This window comes from Salmo trutta, chromosome 13 (genome assembly GCF_901001165.1).
Source record: "Salmo trutta chromosome 13, fSalTru1.1, whole genome shotgun sequence".
NCBI lineage: Eukaryota > Metazoa > Chordata > Actinopteri > Salmoniformes > Salmonidae > Salmo > Salmo trutta.
The window spans coordinates 51086440-51108467 of NC_042969.1; the positions used below are offsets into that span (position 1 = coordinate 51086440).

The 22028-nt window shown below is 41.9% G+C and overlaps 2 protein-coding genes across 3 annotated transcripts; both read right to left on the minus strand.

Moving 5' to 3' along the window:
• Positions 1 to 406: 406 nt before the first annotated feature.
• Positions 407 to 4568, minus strand: LOC115206781 (sodium/potassium-transporting ATPase subunit gamma). The gene is made up of 7 exons (XM_029773981.1): positions 4557 to 4568; positions 4361 to 4422; positions 2958 to 2995; positions 1960 to 1995; positions 1476 to 1550; positions 1215 to 1246; positions 407 to 520 (listed from the first exon to the last, which is right to left on the minus strand). Exons 1-7 carry the CDS (start codon positions 4566 to 4568, stop codon positions 488 to 490), a joined length of 288 nt encoding a protein of 95 aa, XP_029629841.1. The 3' UTR covers positions 407 to 487.
• Positions 4569 to 7770: 3202 nt separating this feature from the next.
• LOC115205967 (FXYD domain-containing ion transport regulator 6) lies at positions 7771 to 21295 on the minus strand. Of its 2 annotated transcripts, none has more exons than XM_029772425.1 (7): positions 20841 to 21295; positions 10510 to 10563; positions 8758 to 8799; positions 8564 to 8638; positions 8419 to 8461; positions 8251 to 8300; positions 7771 to 8032 (listed from the first exon to the last, which is right to left on the minus strand). In XM_029772425.1, the coding sequence occupies exons 2-7, from the start codon at positions 10556 to 10558 to the stop codon at positions 7983 to 7985; spliced, it is 309 nt and encodes a 102-aa protein (XP_029628285.1). In that variant the 5' UTR covers positions 10559 to 10563; positions 20841 to 21295; the 3' UTR covers positions 7771 to 7982. The 2 variants fall into 2 exon arrangements, with proteins under 2 accessions (XP_029628285.1, XP_029628284.1); XM_029772424.1 differs by having other exon boundaries at positions 8546 to 8638.
• Between the last annotated feature and the right edge of the window lie 733 nt (positions 21296 to 22028).

Sequence of the window (22028 nt, forward strand, 5' to 3'; positions counted from 1 at the left end):
AGTGTTTGGCACAAGCTGCAAATCTGTAAATGAACAATTCTTCCAGCAGGGTTTAAACATTTTATGGTTACTGGGCACTTAACTTTCTGAGCCATTAATATCGAGACCACTTGGCAGTGGTTCATTGAAGGCTTCTGCTAACATGGAGGCTATAGCACTATTTGGCCAGTATAGGCCTAACACCATAGAATTACATTCTCAGGGACTACTTTACATTTTAGCAGATGCTCTTATCCAGATCGACTTAGAGGAGCTATTCGGGTTAGGTGCCTTGCTCAATGGCACGTGGACAGATTTTTCAAACGCTCTTAACGGATAGGCTACCTGGCCGCCCGGTAGAACACCCTAACAAATTTACACCGGTTGATTTTCAACGTACTTTGTAGTAAAACACAGGACAGCGACAGTGGGTCCACAGTTTATCAGTACAATAAGGAATGCAGTCTCACACACATTACAGTCAACAACACACAAGCGCCCAGCCGTCCTACGCTAGGGGCTTCTCTTCAACCTTTGTTTCCTGGAACACACATAGCAGAGGGGCAAGACGTTAACAATAGAATTCACTGAATCTTCACTGGATATTCTCTTGTGGAAATAGTGACTGTTACAATGCCATTTATATTCCTCCCTTCAGGTGTGGTAGATAGATCTAACATAGTCAAGTATTTAACTCATGGATTTTGGTACGACTGTTAAATGAAAGCCTGAATTACTCATACTATGACATACAGTAATATGTATAACTGATTCATTAGAAGTACAGTATATACATTGTGGACCATGATTCCTCATTCATGAATAATCTCGTATTCTTCCAGTACCCAAGAAACACTTGGAGGAGAGAAGTCAAGGCAGAAATGACTGAGAGCTGCCACAACTGGTGTGACCGGGGAAAATGTGTCCCAAACCGAGTGAGATGGAGGGCATTCATCAACGGCCTATGCTCCTTTTTGGAGCCAAGCGCTTCAGTCAAGTATGTCTTCCAGACCCCTTACTCTATGTCTCAAAATGACCAGCAGATGTCACTTAAGTACTGCTTCACAACTGCTTTCTCCGAGAGGCAACTTGCTCAATGGATCCCTACGGTTTCTACAACACCACATATTCATTCATTGACCAGTGAAGGAGGGATGTGGACTGCCTCTCATACTCAAGATGAAGCCTATATCTCATCTTCTTTGTATTCCATTGTCTGATATGAGGGCACTCACCCTGGGCTTTCCACACCTGCGGATTTTGTTGCCTAGGGGATGAGAGAGAAAACCAATCAGTGAGTACTGATGATACAGTCTATTACAGCACTCCCCATGCCCCTAACAGACAGCAAGGCAATAGAGAACACTATCAATAAATTGGTTTAAGGTGGGGTTGTTTAATCGCTTTAAGTCAGTCAGGTTGGAGAGAGTGCACACACGCACACACACACACACACACACACACACACGCACACACAGTCTGGTCTGGGGACTCACTGGCCAGCAGGAGAACAGACAGGATCATGATGACTGCAACGAAGGTCAGACCTCCAATACGAAGAGTTTGGTAGTCTACAACACAGAGGACACACTCATCATAAGCTCACCTATGGTAACATATCTCTCTCTCTTTCTTTCTTTCTTTCTTTCTTTCTTTCTTTCTTTCTTTCTTTCTTTCTTTCTTTCTTTCTCTCTCTCTCCTGTCTGTCTGTCTGTCTGTCGGTCTGTCGGTCTGTCTGTCTGTCTGTCTGTCTGTCTGTCTGTCTGTCTGTCTGTCTGTCTGTCTGTCTGTCTGTCTGTCTGTCTGTCTGTCTGTCTGTCTGTCTGTCTGTCTGTCTGTCTGTCTGTCTGTCTGTCTGTCTGTCTGTCTGTCTGTCTGTGTCTCTGTCTCACTCATTCTCTCCTTGGCATTATGAAATGACCAAATTACTATCTTTATCAGACAACCATGTTTGTGCAGTACCATTTTGTTGTCTCTTACCGTACACAAATTCTGCATCAGGGTCATACTCAGGAGCTGAGGAGAGAGCAGAGAACACAAGATAAGATCCAAGAGGATATCCACACTGTACAGGCCGGTACACTCAGAGGAGTGACAGAAATAGAATAGACAGAGAAACATACTGTTGTCCCAGCCCTGTGGCTTTTATTGCCATCTGGGGTCCTAGGTTTGGGGGCTACCACAAACCCCTGAGGTGCCTTATTGCTATTACAAACAGGTTACCAACGTAATACGAACAGTAAACAAGTAGTTTTGCGTCATACCCGTGGTATATTGTCTCATATTCAGTACCGTGGTTTTCAGCAAATCAGCATCCAGGGTTCGCACGACCCGGTTTCTAACAATATATGACTGACTCAAAAGTAAACCTGACCCACAGAAAGTCAACGTAAATCTCCCAGAGCAGGTCACACCAATATGTTATGATGAGCCACGGTCCCTGTTTTTTGGGGGGGGACGAGCAGGCTAATATGCTGTGTCTCACTCGGGCAAAGGGAGGTAGCAGTGACTGAGAGTGGTTTGTTTGAGTTTGTGAAGGTGCTTTGGGATATGTACTGTATGTATGTACAGTACACTGCGAAGCTAGCCAACTTGTGTGTGTCTCTGTAGCCACAGCATACTAAATGAATGTTTACTATGTGGCTAGAACAATGAGCTAGCACATGATTCCCTGTGGCGTTCTGCCCGTTACCTGACTGGCTAGTGATGTACATGAAACATGATCAGGCCACAGGTTATGGCTATTGCCTGATAAACCCATGGTATAACAGAGAACTGAGACTAGAGGGGATACCTATGGGCATGATCTCCACATTGTAATTCTTTTTTTTTGGAATATAGGACAAATGAAATGTATAATGGAAAATCATCATGAACTATAATATAACAAGGAGAGTCAAAACGTTAAACTTCTCGGGGGAAAAACAGGTTATTTGTGTCTAGTACCGGTAATTGAAATTCAATGATGTAAAACGTACCTCCGGCGGCGGACATGATGGCTGGTCTGTGTGAGTGTCTGTTAGGATGAAGGAAATGAGTAAGAGATATACAAAAGCTGTATCCATGTCTACAATAACATTTGCTGAGTCACTAGTCATTCATTGTTGTATGGTATGCTTAGAAAATCTGTTTTGGTTTGACACCGACATCACAGACAGGGTAAAATTAGTCAATATGTAACATATTTTTGTTTGTCTAGTTAGCAAATTATTTATGTCAGTAGCATTACCAATGAAAACAGGCATTCTGTTAGTTCTGAAACACACTGTCTCGTGGTTAATGATTCAGATAGATTACAATTCAATAATCTGTTTTTAATAAATCTGGGGAATGGTTTTTAATGGTTTTATCCAGCTTTTATGAAAGTCCGTTGACAGGTTAAGAAACTCTAGAAGTCCAAACAAATTGCTTTAGCTGGTTCTTCATCTTTAGCCTTTATATCTGACTAATTGCTAGAGAGGGTAGTAAAGATATTGATTCACACACACACACACACACACACACACACACACACACACACACACACACACACACACACACACACAGTACACTGTTCTGTTCCTTTGATCTATGTCTCTATGCCTTTAATCATTAACTTACATGGATTGTAAGATTCAAATATCCCTGAGTTCATTTTGTTCGGGCCAGTCTCACATGTGTGTAAGTACTAGTTGTGAAATATGTGAGAGTGTATGTGCCTGTGTGTAAACTTACGTGTCCAAGTATTCTGTGTGTGTGGTTTTTCAGTGCATGAGTGACGTACTTTAGCAAAAACTCAACTCATTAACCTTGACACCCCCTACAATCATCCTCTAAATGGCATTCATTCATGTGAGACAAGACAGTTCTGCTTTACATGTACTCAATATGGGATTATTATTCTTTTTTAACTCTACATCGTTGGGAAGGGCTCATAAGCAAGCATTTCGCAATGAAGTTTACACCCGTTGTATTCGGCGCATGTGACAAATAACATTTGATCGGATTTGTAGAGCACCCTGACAAAAGTCAACATCAATAAAGGCTTATTGCTAGTCCGATAATATTATACAGTGTAATTTTAGACCAGTACAGTTTTCCCTTCCACTGATCAATATGTATGTATAAAAGATTAATACACCATGTTATTGATATGATAAAGTTTGGAATCAAAAGCAGATGATGCATGAAAAGCTGGCACTTTTCCCAACTATACAGTATTTCCAAACTAGCTAGCTGTGATTGCTTATGAGTTGCTTGTGTTAAATAAACAATAATTCAACAAGTAGGTATACACTTATCCAACAAGTACTCCTCGGTATCATCAAGTATCATGTATTTGATGTACTAACGGTCTATCGATCTCTAGTCATAGCATTCGGGAGATCCAGGTTGGACTCACCTGTGGTGTTGGAAGGCTCCTCTGGCTATGTGAGATCCTCTCAGGTGTGCCTCCTTCTGTCTCTGTAGTCAGCTGCAGTCCAGTCACCTCCTGCCTCGTCTACCCCCCCCTTTCCCTACCCCACCAGCCATCCATTTACGTTTATAGGCCTATAAAGCGTGGCCTTCAGAGCCGATAAATAGTGTAAGATGGTAACCTTTGGAATCATTGAGGCACAGTGTTCACATTACTGTGACTAACCTAGGAGGAAATGCACGCCATTTTGTACCCTACTTTTGAAGTAGCACTCACACAACCTTGATTGACTTTGAGTTAGAAATTGGCAGGTTTATTGCATTGTCATTGTGTTGTAGTTCTTGGTAGTGTGACTTTGTAGCTTACCACAATTAGGACCAGAATCACAGGTGAGCAGTGATTGGTGGCTATTTTTCTCCATATAAGTCAACTATACAAGTAAACCATAACATTACAACTAAAACTGTATAAGTAAACAAATAGGTGAAGGTTATTGGCGATAGACTCTTTATTTCGGTGTTAAAAGCACAAAATACAGCTATACAGTACAACCTCATGCACAGAATGAACAGTTAGTTACTTATTGTCGTGACAGTGTTTTTTCTTTTGGTTGTAACAATGACACTGCATAAGACTCCATGTATCTGACCGCGTGACCATAAGCTTTACCTGACGTCTGATACAGAGCAAATGATCTTTTCCTTTTATTTCCTTCACCTAATTTGGCGGCTAAAACTACACACACTCTCTCTCAGTCACACGTAGGCCCGCTCTCTCATTAACTAAACGCATGGCCGATCATACAGCACAAAACAGAGAGACACCATTGGTTGAGACTGATTTTGCAATCGGCTACCGTAACTTCTCAACTAAACAATAAGAGGACACAGATTTGCGGCACTGGTGTGGGTGTGGGAACCGTCCAATCATAGCCTGCCTCTGAGGGCGGTATCGCCCAGCTCGGCCAATGACAGAGGAGGAGACTAGATTGGACGGTTTTTCTAGGACAAGGCAGTGATACAGCTGATGTAGAAGCTCACTTCACTAGAGTGACTACTGTTGGTGAGCTCCTAGTTAACTCTGATGCATTATTGTGCTTGGTCAGCAAACTGTGGCAGTTGGATTCTCGTGTGTAAGGCGCACCACAGTCAAATACACACAACCTCTCAGACACACATACAAACCACCCAAACTCATGTACCCACACAGGCATACATATATTGAAATATATATAGCTAGAACTGTATACTGTGTATAGGGTATTTATACTAGTATATATTGCATGTACACTACAGATCAAATGTTTTGTGTCACTTAGAAATGTCCTTGTTTTTAAAAATAAAAAGCAATTTTTTTTGTCCATTAAAATAACATCAAATTGATCAGAAATACAGTGTAAACATTGTTAATGTTGTAAATGACTATTGTAGCTGGAAACGGCTGATTTTTAATGAAATATCTATGTAGGCGTACAGAGGCCCATTATCAGCAACCATCACTCCTGTGTTCCAATGGCACGTTATGTTAGCTAATCCAAGTTTATAATTTTAACAGGCTAATTGATCATTAGAAAACCCTTTTGCAATTATGTTAGCACAGCTGAAAACTGTTGTGCTAATTAAAGAAGCAATGAAACTGGCCTTCTTTAGACTAGTGGGTTTGTGGGTTCGATTACATGCTCAAAATGGCCAGAAACAGTTTGTCTAGTTTGAGAAACAGACGCCTCACAAGTCCTCAACTGGCAGCTTTATTAAATAGTATCTGCAAAACACCAGTCTCAACGTCATCAGTGAAGAGGCGACTCCAGGATGCTGGCCTTCTAGGCAGAGTTCCTCTGTCCAGTGTCGGTGTTCTTTTGCCCATATTAATCTTTTATTTTTATTGGCCAGTCTGAGATATGGCTATTTCTTTGCAACTCTGCCTAGAAGACCAGCATCCCGGAGTCGCCTCTTCACGGTTGACGTTGAGACTGGTGTTTTGCGGGTACTATTTAATGAAGCTGCCAGTTGAGGACTTGTGAGGCATCTATTTCTCAAACTAGAACCTCTAATGTACTTGTCCTCTTCCTCAGTTGTGCACCGGGGCCTCCCACTCCTCTTTCTATTCTGGTTAGAGCCAGTTTGCGCTATTCTGTAAAGGGAGTAGTACACAGCGTTGTATGAGATCTTCAGTTTCTCACATTGAATAGCCTTCATTTCTCAGAACAAGAATAGTCTGACGAGTTTCAGAAGAAAGTTCTTGTTTCTGGACATTTTGAGCCTGTAATCGAACCCACAAATGCTGATGCTCCAGATACTCAACTAGGCTAAAGAAGGCCAGTTTTATTGCTTCTTTAATTAGCACAACAGTTTTCAGCTGTGCTAACATAATTGCAAAAGGGTTTTCTAATGATCAATTAGCCTTTTAAAATGATTAACCTGGATTAGCTAACACAACGTGCCATTGGAACACAGGAGGGATGGTTGCTGATAATGGGCCTCTGTACGCCTATGTAGACATTCAATAAAACATCTGCAGTTTCCAGCTACAATAGTCATTTACAACATTAACAATGTCTACACTGTATTTCTGATCAATTTGAAGTTATTTTAATGGACTTAAAATGCGCTTTTCTTTAAAAAACAAGGACATTTCTAATTGACCCCAAACATTTGAATGGTAGTGTATATATTGTATATAATCTACCACGTGAAAAACATCATTAAGGACAATTGTTACAAGAGTGAAAGTGATAATAACATCTCATAAAAATATAGCAAAGAGTAACTAAAACCTAAAGATGATAGAAACACAGAATATAAGCTAAACACAAACAAGAACAACATTTCTTGACACATCTCTTATTATTAAGAACTGTGGTAAAGACGATCTGCAAAAAGGTGTCACTGGCTAAGACAACAAACTGGAGACCGACTGTCGCATAAAGGCACAGGTACACACAAGATCACTGAGACACGTACACGGGCACAGAGCACGGAACAATAAGTTAGAGGTTTATTTACATCTGCATTATCCCCCACCCACCTTTACACACTCCTATCCCTTGTCCTGTGGTCGCACAATATTCCTGTTGCATCATCTTCATTCTTCATAATTCTTCTGCATCATCTTTGTCATCGTCAGCGTCATCATCATCATTATTGTGTTGGTCCTTAGGTAGTGGTTCACAGTGGTGTAAAGTACTTAAGTAAAAATACTTTAAAGTACCACTTAAGTACTTTACTATTTATATTTTTGACAACTTTTACTTTTACTGCTAAATATTTTTTTTAACTTTTTACTCCATACATTTTCCCTAACACCCAAAATAATTTGTTACATTTTGAATGCTTAACAGAACAGTAAAATTGTCCAATTCACACACTTCAAGAGAACATCTCTGGTCATCCCTACTGCCTCTGATCTGGCGAACTCACTAAACACAAATGCTTTGTTTGTAAATGATGTCTGAGTGTTGAAGTGTGCCCAAGAAAATTGTGCCGTCTGGTTTGCTTAATATAAGGAATTTGAAATGATTTCTACTTTTGATATATTTTTGGTGTGGTGGAATATGTGGCAGATATGGTTGATCGTCAGTCAGGTGGGGAGGCAGTCTGGTTGGGCTGACTCAGTTCTCAGCCTTAGCTTCAGGCTCTGGCTCTGGCTCTGGCTCCTTAGCTGTGTTTGGACAGAAGAGGGGGAATCAAGGAAACTCGTATGACTTCATGAAAAGTCATCGAGTTTGGGGGAGTAATTTCAAAGTGGCCGAAACATAGGGGGAACCTAGGCATCAGGTACGAAGAATCACTCCCAATGGTTGAACACAACTATGGATTGGTGTCAAGGTTGTTCTAGGGGGTGTGTGAGGAGTGAGTGGGTAGTGACAAGTCTCTCACCTTTGGACACGATAAGGGTCTCTGCCGTCGCCTCTTCGTCTCCAGGGGCCCTGCGATAGAACCAAGAGGACGGACATTGGTTGTCATGGTGACCCGAGATGGAGAACACAGCCCCATAACAACAGAGCAGAAATGTAATCGACCAATCAGGCACAATTGCTGACTTACTTGGGCTTCTTCTCCTGATTGGGACAGCAGCGACATTTTCGGCCTAGAACGGACAACAAATCGTGATCACGATCTTAAAATCAACAATCAAAGAGCCAATAAGTATGTGTGGCGTAGTTAGACTTACTGAAGTATGAAGACTTACTGAGGATGAGGAGGATGCCCAGCGCGAAGAGTACCACACCAAAGACCAGTCCACAGATCCGCAGGCTATGATAGTCTATACAGACACACAGAGAGGAGGGATGTCTACTTATGAAAGTCTTCTTTCATGGCTATTGGAACATTGTCAGTTGACGGGGGAAGAGCATCAAGACCCACTAACAGGGGTCTACTTACCATAGACAAATGGGTCCACCTCTTTCTTCTCCTTTTCACCATCTGAAAATACAGGCACGGAGAAAGGCAAGGAAATTAGATACTAGTCATATAGAACATCTAACGATCGTAGCAGTTTTCAATGCTGTACATACCTAGCAGTATAATGGGGCTGGGGTTAACATGGCTAAACACATTGATTACACACAGGTTACTCACCCTCGGCACATGGGTCTGTGACTACTAAGAGAGAGAGCGAGAGAGAGAGAGAGCGAGGTGGTCGTAGGTGGTCTTTACGGGCTCTTATTTGAACTACAGTACGATGTCATATCCAGAGCTTGGATAGGGATCTTGACAGGTTACGGTATTCACATCCGGAGCTTGGATAGGGATCCTGACAGGTTACGGTATTCACATCCGGAGCTTGGATAGGGATCTTGACAGGTTATGGTATTCACATCCAGAGCTTGGATAGGGATCTTGACAGGTTATGGTATTCACATCCAGAGCTTGGATAGGGATCTTGACAGGTTAAAGTATTCACATCCAGAGCTTGGATAGGGATCTTGACAGGTTAAAGTATTCACATCCAGAGCTTGGATAGGGATCTTGACAGGTTACGTTATTCACATCCGGTTGTGCAATGGCACTGGCCTTATGGATGATTTGTTGAATGGACTACCTCAGTTACCTCCCCGTCCTCCTCCTCCCCTACTCTATTCTTCTAACCCTCGCTCCCTGTGTCAATTCATTTCCTAAATTCCCCATCAGCAAACACTGTCCGGCCCATTGCAAAAAAACCCAGACTTTCTATCTGCTCCACAACCCCATTGTGTGTGTGTGTGTGTGTGTGTGTGCACTCTACTCAGCATGTATACTCATATCAACAGACAGAGAGTCACACAGAATGGGGAGTGAGTGCATGAAAAACAAGGAATTATAGTGGGAGGGAGATTAATGGAGGAAAATGTACATCTGGAGATGGAGAAAGGGAAGAGGGAAAAAGAGATGTATAGTCTGGAGACGGAGAAGAAGAAGAAAGGAGAAGAAAGGAGGAAAGAAAGAGAAACCAGAACAGACGGTGTGAACAAAACACAGATGAAAGAATGGAGAGGATACAGAGAGAAGAAAGGAGGGCAGGAAAAGAGGGAGGTGGAAAAGAATGTGAACTGAAGACAGGTGGGAAAACGCCAAAGCAATAGAAAGTGGAAGGTTAGTCTGATTGACAGACAAGCAAGAGTCTGGATAACACCAGACGACATGTATGGCTCAGTTGCTCTCTCCAGTGAAGTACTGAACCTATGACTTCACACTTAGAATCTTAATGGCATAATAATGTGTGTGTGTGTGTGTGTGTGTGTGTGTGTGTGTGTGTGTGTGTGTGTGTGTGTGTGTGTGTGTGTGTGTGTGTGTGTGTGTGTGTGAGTGTGTGTGTGTGTGTGTGTGTGTGGCAGAGTTACACAGTTAATGTGTGTGTGTGTGTCATGGCCTAAATATACTTGTGACATACAGTATATTACATTATACTTGGAATATACAGTATAGTACATTATACTTGGGATATACATATCAACACACAGACACACACTGTACTACGCATGCAAAGGTAGGAAGCCTCAGGCTTTATGAACAAGTCAGTCCATTAATGTTCAGTCAAAACCCCATGCCTGCCATGTCATGCCACGGCCCTCCCTGTGTTTCCTGCCTCCCTATGGATAGAGCAGTAGTGGTGTTGGTGGTAGTGGTGTTGGTAGAGGTGGAGGGGGCACTTACCAGCCACATACACCAGGAGTGAAAAGAGGAAGAACAGAACAGTTTCCATGGTAACTGCAGAAAGAGAGAGAGAAAGAAATAGAGCGAGAGAGAACTGTGTTAGTTGGTTACATGCCAGGCACATACACACCAAGACACACATGCTCACACAGACACATATGTACGGTTGGAAAACGGCCCCCACATCGCCCTTGTATTGAACCAACCTGTTGTGTAACCCACTAAACTTTATTCTTATTACATACCATTATATGAAACATACACTGGTAGATAGATAATGATACTAAATCAGGCAGCTGTGAGTCCTAATGCATGCAGACAGATTGGTATTGCAGACAGATTGCAGACAGATTGGTATTGATCCATTCATTTTTTCCCAATCATGTGTCTCATTTTCAGTTACATTCTCAAACCAGTACTACACAGACATCTTGGTGGGAATAGAAACTAGATGTAAAAGTTGCCAAGCTGCCGGAGTTATTAGAGTAATGGGTTGAATATGAGCCCACTACAGACAAAAGACAGATGGTTACAATACTACAGTAGATTATTTGGATTCAGGCTTTTTATGGAAAGAAACTTGCCCTCCAGGAAAAGAGATGACACCAATCCCTCCATTGTTTTCCCTCTCCTCACCTATCTTTTCCCCGTCTCTCCATCCATCTATGTTCTCCATGTTATGTGCCCCACTTCCCATGGAGCATATCCTTTATTGATACCACCATGAAGATTGCGGGGGAGAGAACACATTCGGCTAAACAGGACCCAAGCCATTAGCATAGCATCACAGTCCAGATGCTGCTTGTGCAGTGTTCACCTCCAAACTCCCTTAAAGACCTTGCCGTTGAAACAGCTTTAAGTGGCGAGCCCAGCCCCATGGTCACAGGCTAACATTGTCTTGGGGAGGAGTCATGTTCTGGACGCAGGTAATTTCCTCAATGATAGGGCACTTAGTTATTGGGTAACAAATGGTCTAATGAACTGGTGGAGAGTGACTTCAGAGCTCACATTGTTGCCATGTTGAATCCAGGCAATTATTCACAGATCTACACATTTCGCATATTTGTCATTCATGGCATTAAGAGCATCGCATGCAAAAGCCAAACTGACTTCTCAGTCTAGTACAGTAAGTCTCTACACACAGTTACGTGGATTCATATTAGTCCGTAAACCGACTGCATGTTTTACCTGGCTGAATGTTATCACTATTCTACCCGGTTACATTATGTGTGCTTTATATGCCTGCTGTTTTCTATATCCAGACAGGTTCTGGGTTATGACTGGGACCATAGCACTCAACCACCAGTCACCACGGAGCAGACATTAGTGGGTTGTTATGTCTGACTCTGTGATGTTGCGTCTACTCCCACCACCCTCCCTAGCTGCACTAAATAGGACAATGTTGCATTCATGATCCACACATTCAGTCAGTCACCACCCATCCCGGCCCTATAACCCTGGGCTACTCATAAGCAGGAGATACGCAGGCAGGGAGGAGGTCTACAGAGTGGATGAGGACGTATTGTGAAGGATAATAGACATCCACAGATGTGGCCAAAAGGTCTTCTCCGAGGGGGGGGGGGACGGGTTCATCTGCATGGTGATTGAGGCCGAACAGCTGCTACAACCTCAACACCGTCAACCTCTGCTGTGACTTTTGACTGTGACCTTTACACCCTCTCGTTGTTCCACACAGCATTCCTATTCTCTTCCTTATTCAATCATCACATCCTGTCCTTTTCACCCATCTGATATATATATATATATATACAGTATGTTCAGTTGAAGTCGGAAGTTTACATACACCTTAGCCAAATGCATTTAAACTGAGTTTTTCACAATTCCTGACATTTAATCTGAGTAAAAATTCCCTGTCTTAGGTCAGTTAGGATCACCACTTTATTTTTACAAATGTGAAATAAAATAGAATAATAGTAGAATAATAGAATAATAGTAGAGAGAATGATTTATTTCAGCTTTCATTTTTGTCATCACATTCCCAGTGGGTCAGAAGTTTACATACACTCAATTAATATTTGGTAGCATTGCCTTTAAATTGTTTAACTTGGGTCAAACATTTCGGGTAGCCTTCCACAAGCTTCCCCCAATAAGTTGGGTGAATTTTGGCCCATTCCTCCTGACAGAGCTGGTGTAACTGAGTCAGGTTTGTAGGCCTCCTTGCTCGCACACGTTTTCAGTTCTGCCCACAACTTTTCTATAGGATTGAGGTCAGGGCTTTGTGATGGCCACTCCAATACCTTGACTTTGTTGTTCTTAAGCCATTTTGCCACAACTTTGAAAGTATGCTTGGGGTCATTGTCCATTTGGAAGACCCATTTGCGACCAAGCTTAACTTCCTGACTGATGTCTTGAGATGTTGCTTCAATATAGCCACATCATTTTCCTTCCTCGTGATGCCATCTATTTTGTGAAGTGCACCAGTCCCTCCTGCAGCAAAGCACTGCAGCAAAGCACCCCCACAACATGATGCTGCCACCCCCGTGCTTCATGCTTGGGATGGTATTCTTCGGCTTGTAAGCCTCCCCCTATTTCCTCCAAACATAACGATGGTCATTATGGCCAAACAGTTCTATTTTTGTTTCATCAGACCAGAGGACATTTCTCCAAAAAGTACGATATTTTTCCCCATGTGCAGTTGCAAACCGTAGTCTGGCTTTTTTATGGCGGTTTTGGAGCAGTGGCTTCTTCCTTGCTGAATGGCCTTTCAGGTTATGTCAATATAGGACTCGTTTTACTGTGGATATAGATACTTTTGTACCTGTTTCTTCCAGCATCTTCAGAAGGTCCTTTGCTGTTGTTCTGGGATAGATTTGCACTTTTCGCACCAAAGTACGTTCATCTCTAGGAGATAGAACGCGTCTCTTTCCTGAGCGATATGACGGCTGTGTGGTCCCATGGTGTTTATGCTTGCGTACTATTGTTTGTACAGATGAACGTGGTACCTTCAGGCATTTGGAAATTGCTCCTAAGGACAAACCAGACTTGTGGAGGTCTACTATTTTTTCTGAGTTCTTGGCTGATTTCTTTTGATTTTCCCATGATGTCAAGCAAAGAGGCACTGAGTTTGAAGGTTGGCCTTGAAATACATCCACAGGTACACCTCCAATTGACTCAAATGATGTCAATTAGCCCACCAGAAGCTTCTAAAGCCATGACATCATTGTCTGGAATTTTCCAAGCTGTTTAAAGGCACAGTCAACTTAGTATATGTAAACTTCTGACCCACTGGAATTGTGATACAGTGAATTATAAGTGAAATACTCTGTCTGCAAACATTTGTTGGAAAAATTACTTGTATCATGTACAAAGTAGATGTCCTAACCGACTTGCCAAAACTATAGTTTGTTAACAAGAAATGTGTGGAGTGTTTGAAAAACGAGTTTTAATGACTCCAACCTAAGTGTATGTAAACTTCTGACTACAACTGTATGTATGTATGTATGTATGTATGTATGTATGTATGTATGTATGTATGTATGTATGTATGTATGTATGTATGTATGTATGTATGTATGTATGTATGTATGTATGTATGTATGTATGTATGTATGTAGAGAGAGGGAGGCATAGAGGACCCCACTTAGAACTCTTACACATAGCTACCTTGCTAATGGTACTGATAGTGCGTTAACATAGCGAAGGTAAAGGCTGCGTGACACGTTGGATGACCTCTAGGGGGATTAGGCACCCTTTTCAAAGCTCCAGACTTCTACTACTAGTCTACACTATAGACACAATAAAATACAGGACTGAGGAACACAGTACAAGCTATTAGTCCACCCAGCACAAAGGATTTACATTCAAAACCCTTTTAACCTTTTCAACAAGCTGAAAAGGAGGGATAGGAAAAGGATGACAGTGAATGGGGCGAGGCAGGAGGCTGGGGAATGATAGCAAATACAAGCCACTGAGGTCCATTCAGTAGTGTTTACCTCAGAGTAGAATTTTAGGGCTCTGCAATATGGCCTAAAAATCATATCTCCATTTTTTATGGGCGATTCACGCTCTATACTGTACCTCTAAATAAACTTTGTTGCACAATTCAAGGTCAAATGCACGGCATTTCAAACAGTCAGCAATAATCTAATGAATTAAGGGCTTTTGAAATGATACTTCGGCAACATTTTCCAGAATCAACGTTCATTGATTCTCCTATTTTGGTAGTGTCTGCTCTGCGCGCAATTTGAAGAGGTGAGACGTATGGTTAGAAAGGTTAATGTCTCCTTTATTACAGTAAAATAATGTCTCCATGTGTTTCGGTGTCCGTGTGACCGATTCTGTTGGAACAAACCTCAAATGCAAATAGCGAGTTGAAACCACTTGTCAGAGAGGAAGAAGTGATCTCTCATCTTTGTTTTTGTGAGTGGCAAGGGGAGGGACTTGGTGTGTGTGTGTGTGGACATAGGAAGGTGCACACAGCATAGAAGGAGTGATGGAGACGACGTAAGAACAAGCGGACATAAACGCTCATGAAAACAAAACAAATGTAAAAATGTGATTCTTGCGATACAGGCATTTGCAATTGCACTAAAACATACATTCTACTTAATTGAATTAATTCTATATATCGCCTAGCCCTAACTGACAGTGAGTGACCTGCTGTGAACTATCTAACGATCAGGACCAGAGGGCAAGAAAAACACAATGCCAATAGTCTGAAATTCCACCCAGTGGGAAAGTGCAATTCAACCAGTTCTACCGCTCAGATCAGAGGTTGACAATTTGGCCATATCTCTCAGAATCCCGTAGGAAAGCTGCTGTTTGGGTGTGGCACCGCCAGCCAGGCCAGTGCTAGTGACACAGACACTCAAGTTCACCTCCCTTGCTAGAAATGAGAAGTGCCACCCGATTCACTGGCCTCTATGCCTCTCCTTAACCCACTTTTGTCCCTCCATTGTTTGTATGTGTCGCGTTTCAGTCCCATGGTGCTGCCAGCACCTCGCTTTGTCTCGAGCTAGAAGGGGGAAGGGTAGAGCAGAGGGGGAAGGGTAGGCAGAAACTGAGGCAGAAGCAGCGGCATCCTGGGATGACGTCGGTGTAGACATCTACAGAAGCAACAAACCCAGGGAGGGAGCTATGACTCGAGCCCAAGACCATGAATGATGAATTATGCATATGGAGGAAGACATCGAAATAAACATCATAGTGGAAATGCTGTCGTGTGTTGTGACCGGTTGTTTATCTTCCTTCTCTGTGTGAGTGGGAATCTTTTCACACCTGAACGTTCACGCCTTTGTTTGCGAGTGTCTAGGCCATGATCAAACCTGCACTCTTAGATAGAATGGTTCCAAAAGGGTTCCATGTAGAACACTTTTTGGTTCCAGGGTTCTACATGGAGCTCAAACCGTTAAGGGTTGTACATGGAATTCAAAAGGGTTCTCCCTGGAACCAAAAGGGTTCTACCTGGTACCAAAAAGGTTTCTTCAAAGGGTACTCTTATGGGGACAGCTAAAGAACCCTTTTAGGTCCTAGATGGCACTTTTGTTCTAAGAGTTTAGAGTGTATGGTTGTGGGAAATTATATTTGGAAGCATTGTGATATACTGTAACTGCTGGAGCTTGATTTCTCTCTGGATCTTACCCATTATTGTTATTTCTATGTCAATTTGACATTGATCGCTATCTCTCTGGGACACCCAGACTCATGTAAAAGCTCCCATATCTACAGTGGCAAGAAAAAGTATGTGAACCATTTGGAATTACCTGGATTTCTGCATAAATTGGTCATCACATTTGATCTGATCTTCATCTAAGTCACAACAGTAGACAAACACACTGTGCTTAAACTAATAACACACAAATGATTGCATTTTTCTTGTCTATATTGAATACATCAGTTAAACACTCACAGTGTAGGTTGGAAAAAGTATGTGAACCCCTAGGCTAATGACTTCTCCAAAAGCTAATTGGAGCCAGGAGTCAGCTAACCTGGAGTCCAATCAATGAGACGAGATTGGAGATGTTGGTTAGAGCTGCCTTGCCCTATAAAAAACACTCACAAAATGTGAGTTTGCTATTCACAAGAAGCATTGCCTGATGTGAACCATGCCTCGAACAAAAGAGATCATAGAAGACCTCAGATTAAGAATTGTTGACTTGCATTAAGCTGGAAAGGGTTACAAAAGTATCTCTAAAAGCCTTGATGTTCATCAGTCCACGGTAAGACAATCTGTCTATAAATTGAGACAGTTCAGCACTGTTGCTACTCTACCTAGGAGTGGCCGTCCTGCAAAGATGACTGCAAGAGCATAGCGCAGAAAGCTCAATGAGGTTAAGAAGAATCCTAGTGTCAGCTAAAGACTTACAGAAATCTCTGGAACATGCTAACATCTCTGTTGACGAGTCTACAATACGTAAAACACTAAACAAGAATGGTGTTCATGGGAGGACACCATGGAAGAAGCCACTGCTGTCCAAAAAAAACATTACTGCACGTCTGAAGTTTTTAAAAGTGCACCTGGATGTTCCACAGCGCTACTGGCAAAATATTCTGTGTACAAATGAAACTACAGTTGAGTTGTTTGGAAGCAACACACAACTCTATGTGTGGAAAAAAAGGCACAGCACACCAACATCAAAATCTCATCCCAACTGTAAACTATGGTGGAGGGAGCATCATGGTTTGGGGCTTCTTTGCTGCCTCAGGGCCTGGACAGCTTGCTATCATTAACGGAAAAATGAATTCCCAAGTTTATCAAGACATTTTGCAGGAGAACGTTAGGCTATCTGTCCACCAACTGAAGCTCAACAGAAGTTGGGTGATGCAACAGGACAACGACCCAAAACACAGACGTAAATCAACATCAGAAGGGCTTCAACAGAAGAAAATACGCCTTCTGGAGTGGCCCAGTCAAGAGTCCTGACCTCAACCCGATTGAGATGCTTTGGCATGACCTCAAGAGAACAGTTTACCCCAGACATCCCAAGAATATTGCTGAACTGACAGTTTTGTAAAGAGGAATGGTCCAAAATTCCTCCTGACTGTTGTGCACGTCCGATTCGCAACTACAGAAAACATTTGGTTGAGGTTATTGCTGCCAAAGGAGGGTCAACCAGTTATTCAATCCAAGGGTTCACATACTTTTTCCACCCTGCATTGTGAATGTTTACACGGTGTGTTCAAGAAAAAGTAAAATTGTTATTAGTTAAGCAGACTGTGTTGGTCTGATGTGGTGACCTAGATGAAGATCAGATTAAATTTTATGACCAATTTATGCAGAAATCCAGGTATTTCCAAAGGGTTCACATACTTGTTCTTGCCACTGTAGGTGTTTGGGAGGTAGGTCAGGCGTTTGAAGAGTGCAGAATGATTATCTATTTACCCCATCTCACTGACAAAACAGCTGCTCTTACCCAAGACAGACCCCTCTATTACTGACAATGTAATTTTAGAGTACCTCTCTGCTGATGAAAGATGCATGTAACTGTGAAATTAAAGGAAACACCAACATAAAGTGCCTAAATAGGGTGTTGGGCTACCACGACCTGCCAGAACAGCTTCAATGCACCTTGGTATAGATTCTACAAGTGTCTGGAACTCTACTGGAGGGATGTGACACCATTCTTCCACAAGAAATTCTATCATTTGGTGTTTTGTCTCAGGCGCCACTCCAGAATCTCCCATAAGTGTTCAATTGGGTTGAGATCTGGTGACTGAGACGGCCATGGCATATTGCTTACATCGTTTTCACGCTCATCAAACCATTCAGGGACCACTCGTGCCCTGTGGATGGGGGGGGGGGGGGGCATTGTCATCCTACGGAGGCATAGCCATAATCATCCTGGAAAAGATGGATAGAAATGGTTCACCAGAATGGCTGTGTATTTATTGCCATTTACCTTGCCCTTCTAACGGGTTGAGTGGACCTAAACCATGCCAGGAAAAAGCAACCTACACCATAACAGAGCTTCCAGAACTCTCATTTACTCAAGTGTTTCTTTTATTTTGGCAGTTACCTGTAGCTCTCCACAATGCCGCTGCCTCTGATTAGCTCTCAGGCGTGCGTGTGTGTCCGTGCCTCATCTGTCGCTTTACTACAACTCGCTCATTCTCATTATGTGATCCAGACGTGTTATAATACAACCCAAATAGAACAATCAAATTATGAATTAGCACAAAATACAGTGCATCAAGATCCTTTCTGGAGCAAGACCCATGGCTTATGGCTTAGTATCTTTGCCATCACCGTGATTGTAAATCTCCATGACAACAAGACATTGGACGTGCCTACTGCCATGGCGCCGGGGTATTGCTATGGCAACTGTTTCCATCAGGTGACCACTATTCGAGGTACCAAATACTGTCGGTGAGGGATGTGTGCCGAGTGGAGGGAGGTGGGCTCGAGATGGTATTGTCATGAAAACTTTAGTATGTGAGAAGAGAAGAAAAGGGGTGGGACACAGGGATGAGATTCAAACGTTAATTAATGCTCGTTCACGCTCAACATAAGCCTTTATACAATAGGGTCGTTCCACTAGAAGAGTGCCTTTTCATATTTTAAGTAGAAATTGTGCGCTAATATTTAATTTAAAAAATCTATTATATTAAGTTCCCTTTAATTAATATAGACCACATGGAAAATTCTATAAATCTGATTTTTTTTATTAAAAAATATTTGCTAAAGTGCCAAAATTCTGCATTTTGACATGCCCCTCAGTGCACCCTCTGACTTCAAGGAAGATTTTAACCCACGTAACTCCAACATTTCTCCAAGTTTTCCCCATTGTTGTAAAGCCCTAGTTATTTTGTTGCTTTGACAAAGTCATATCTAAGATGATCATTTACTTCATGTGATTAGCGATTCATCCAATCTCATCAAATATCTGTCCCTTATTTTAAGGTAAACCCTACTACGTGAACTGAACTCGTTTTAATATGGTGAAACTATTTATTTAAAAAATATTTTTTCGAAAGAAACATTGCACATTTAATAATCCAATCATAGTGTTAAGGCAGGTGAGCTGGTTCTACTCCTTTAGGCCATGTTCGGGTATTTTGTGGTGGAAAACTGAGCGGGTCGACCATAATACATTAACCCTGTTGCCCAGAAAGACTGGCTACAAATGAACATCTTTTTGTGAAGCCTGCATTCAACTGCCGCACCCTGTTGCACACAACAAGCTTCAATTCCCCCTGTCACAGGGGTATATATGGCTTATTTAAGATTAAATCATCCACCCTGTTACTTTATTTGGCACTTAATAGGCACTTACTATCGTCATTTTTCAATTTAACCTCTTGAGATGCTAAAACGTTTAATTTTTTTTACATTAAGTCGAGCATGTGTTGTTTATGAAAGAATGTTAAACTAAGGTGAAAGAAAAACATTTTGGGACTAGATTACACTACCCAAAAGGTAATCATTTGGTGGAACGACCCAACAGCTCATGACAACCAGATGAACGAACACAAGTGCCTCAGTTTAATTATTGTCCCCTACCTACCACATATCCATCATCCACAGATAAGCTTTTTTCGCGCACCCGACCACTGCCCAAAATGGAGACTGGGAGGGACAATAACTCCCGAATAATTGTATCAGTTGGTATATTATAGCATTGCTTATAGTGTGTCTCTGGTGTTACCTACATTACGACATAGCCTGTGCATGAGTGTGTTTTAGAATTTGCAAAGGCGAGATAGTCTAGCTAGCTCATCATGGACACTGTGCCTGGCGTCAGCTCCGCGAGTCTGCCACTTTCACCGATCCTAACCTGTGGCTTTACCACTAGACTAGCCAGTATTGTGGACAGAGGAGTATTCAGGCGCTTCAAATCATTTGTTCTACATACCATTCAGACCTATTTGGCCTAGGACTAATTATACAAACTGTTGAATGTTGTGTGTCTGCTCTGCACGAGACGACTTGGCTGAACTAACATCATACACTGCCACTGTGAAAAGGACACACCCTCACGGCATTAGACGATTGCATACAAAAACAAGTCGACACCTTTATAGTTTAGGCCTATTTGGAAAGAAATTATGCTCTTACAGACGTTATTTTTGCTAAATAAAATGCAATGAGTGAATATATATATTTTTTTATATCCCTCATAAACTTATATTATGCATGCATAGGCCAATACATATTGAGACAAGTTCTCAATACATTATTCACATCAATATTGCAGGAAATTAAATGTTGCCTATATTATTTATTAGCCAATAGACCCCACTCATTTGACCAGGTACCAGATTCCAAATATTTGGCTCCAACTAGGCAGACAATAACACACTGTAGATATGAGAACGCACACGCCCCTTTTAAATTATGTCGAAAAACAAACATGCCCAATTTATCTTCTCACCTCTTTCTATTATCTTGACGTTGAGCTACAAATTGATTGACCCAAATCCAATCCACGACAATGATCAGCTTCTTCTCGCAAAGCGTAATTATTGTTTCAATTTGTATAATCTGTGCCTTCTCACTGTTCAATTGCAGTCCACGAAGGGTTCTTGATCGTGTCGCACTCTTAGAATGCAAAACGTAAAAATAGTTTGCCAATATCTTTGTTGGCGGAATCTCAATGTTTCTTCTTTTTTTATTGATGTCTATCACGTTCTTTCTGTCTGTCTGTCTCTCACTCTCTCTACCTCACACACACCACCCACTGTTGATGTTTGTGAGCATCTAGCCATCTACCCGTAGCTTTCCGCGCGTCTTCCCGTCGGTGAATGGGGCACACAACCGGTTACAAATATACACTGATTGTGTTTTGATGTAAGCTACAGTGTAGTCTGTGTTAAACCATCAGTATTGGGAGACTGGAGAGAGATTAACATTAGGGAGCAGTCGAAATGTACACAATCTTTACCTGGAGGAAAAATGGGGGAGGGTCATGCTTTTTTAATTTCAGTCAGGGGGAGGGTTTAGTCTTTTTTATTATTTAGTCCCGGGGAGGGTTATGTAAATTGAAATCAATGAAATGTCATATTGCTCATGTTTGAGAAGAAAGACAGAAAGAGAGAGAGAGATTTATATTAGGGAGCAGTCACAATGTCAGGGGGAGGGTTTAGTCTTTTTTAAATTTAGTCCAGGGGAGGGTCATGTAATTTGTAATTGATCAAATGTTGTATTGCTCAGGGTTTGAGAATTAGTTGCTTATTATAGTATCTCGATGAGTGCCCGATGATGACCCTCGTCCCTGCTTCTCTGCTGGGCATGTAATATCAAGTGCGCCTAGTGTGGTCTCAGTAAAATGATCCATAGCCTATACTATAGGCTATACGAAGAGCATGCTCGGAGAAGCACAGGGCCAAGTTATATTTCTAAGAAAATTTACTTCCTGAGTTTTTGCGCTCTTGGAATGGTGTATATAAACACTAGGCTACACTGCATTGGATAGGCCTTCCCAAATCAAATCAAATTTTATTTGTCACATACACATGGTTAGCAGATGATAATGCGAGTGTAGCGAAATGCTTGTGCTTCTAGTTCCGACCATGCAGTAATATCTAACAAGTAATCTAACAATTTCACAACAACTACCTTA

What these genes read in the sequence shown, in the direction of transcription:
- LOC115206781 (XM_029773981.1), bottom strand. An exon ending in GGAGCCTTCCAACACCACAG is followed by an intron (nt 2,996 to 4,360) that starts GTGAGTCCAACC and finishes TCATCCTAACAG; the next exon opens with ACACTCACACAGACCAGCCA. An exon ending in GTCTGTTCTCCTGCTGGCCA is followed by an intron (nt 1,247 to 1,475) that starts GTGAGTCCCCAG and finishes CTCATCCCCTAG; the next exon opens with GCAACAAAATCCGCAGGTGT.
- LOC115205967 (XM_029772424.1), bottom strand. Translation starts at nt 10,558, where the DNA reads ATGGAAACTGTTCTGTTCTTCCTCTTTTCACTCCTGGTGTATGTGGCT. An exon ending in GGTGGACCCATTTGTCTATG is followed by an intron (nt 8,639 to 8,757) that starts GTAAGTAGACCC and finishes GTGTCTGTATAG; the next exon opens with ACTATCATAGCCTGCGGATC. An exon ending in CAGTAAGTCTTCATACTTCA is followed by an intron (nt 8,462 to 8,545) that starts GTAAGTCTAACT and finishes TGTCCGTTCTAG; the next exon opens with GCCGAAAATGTCGCTGCTGT.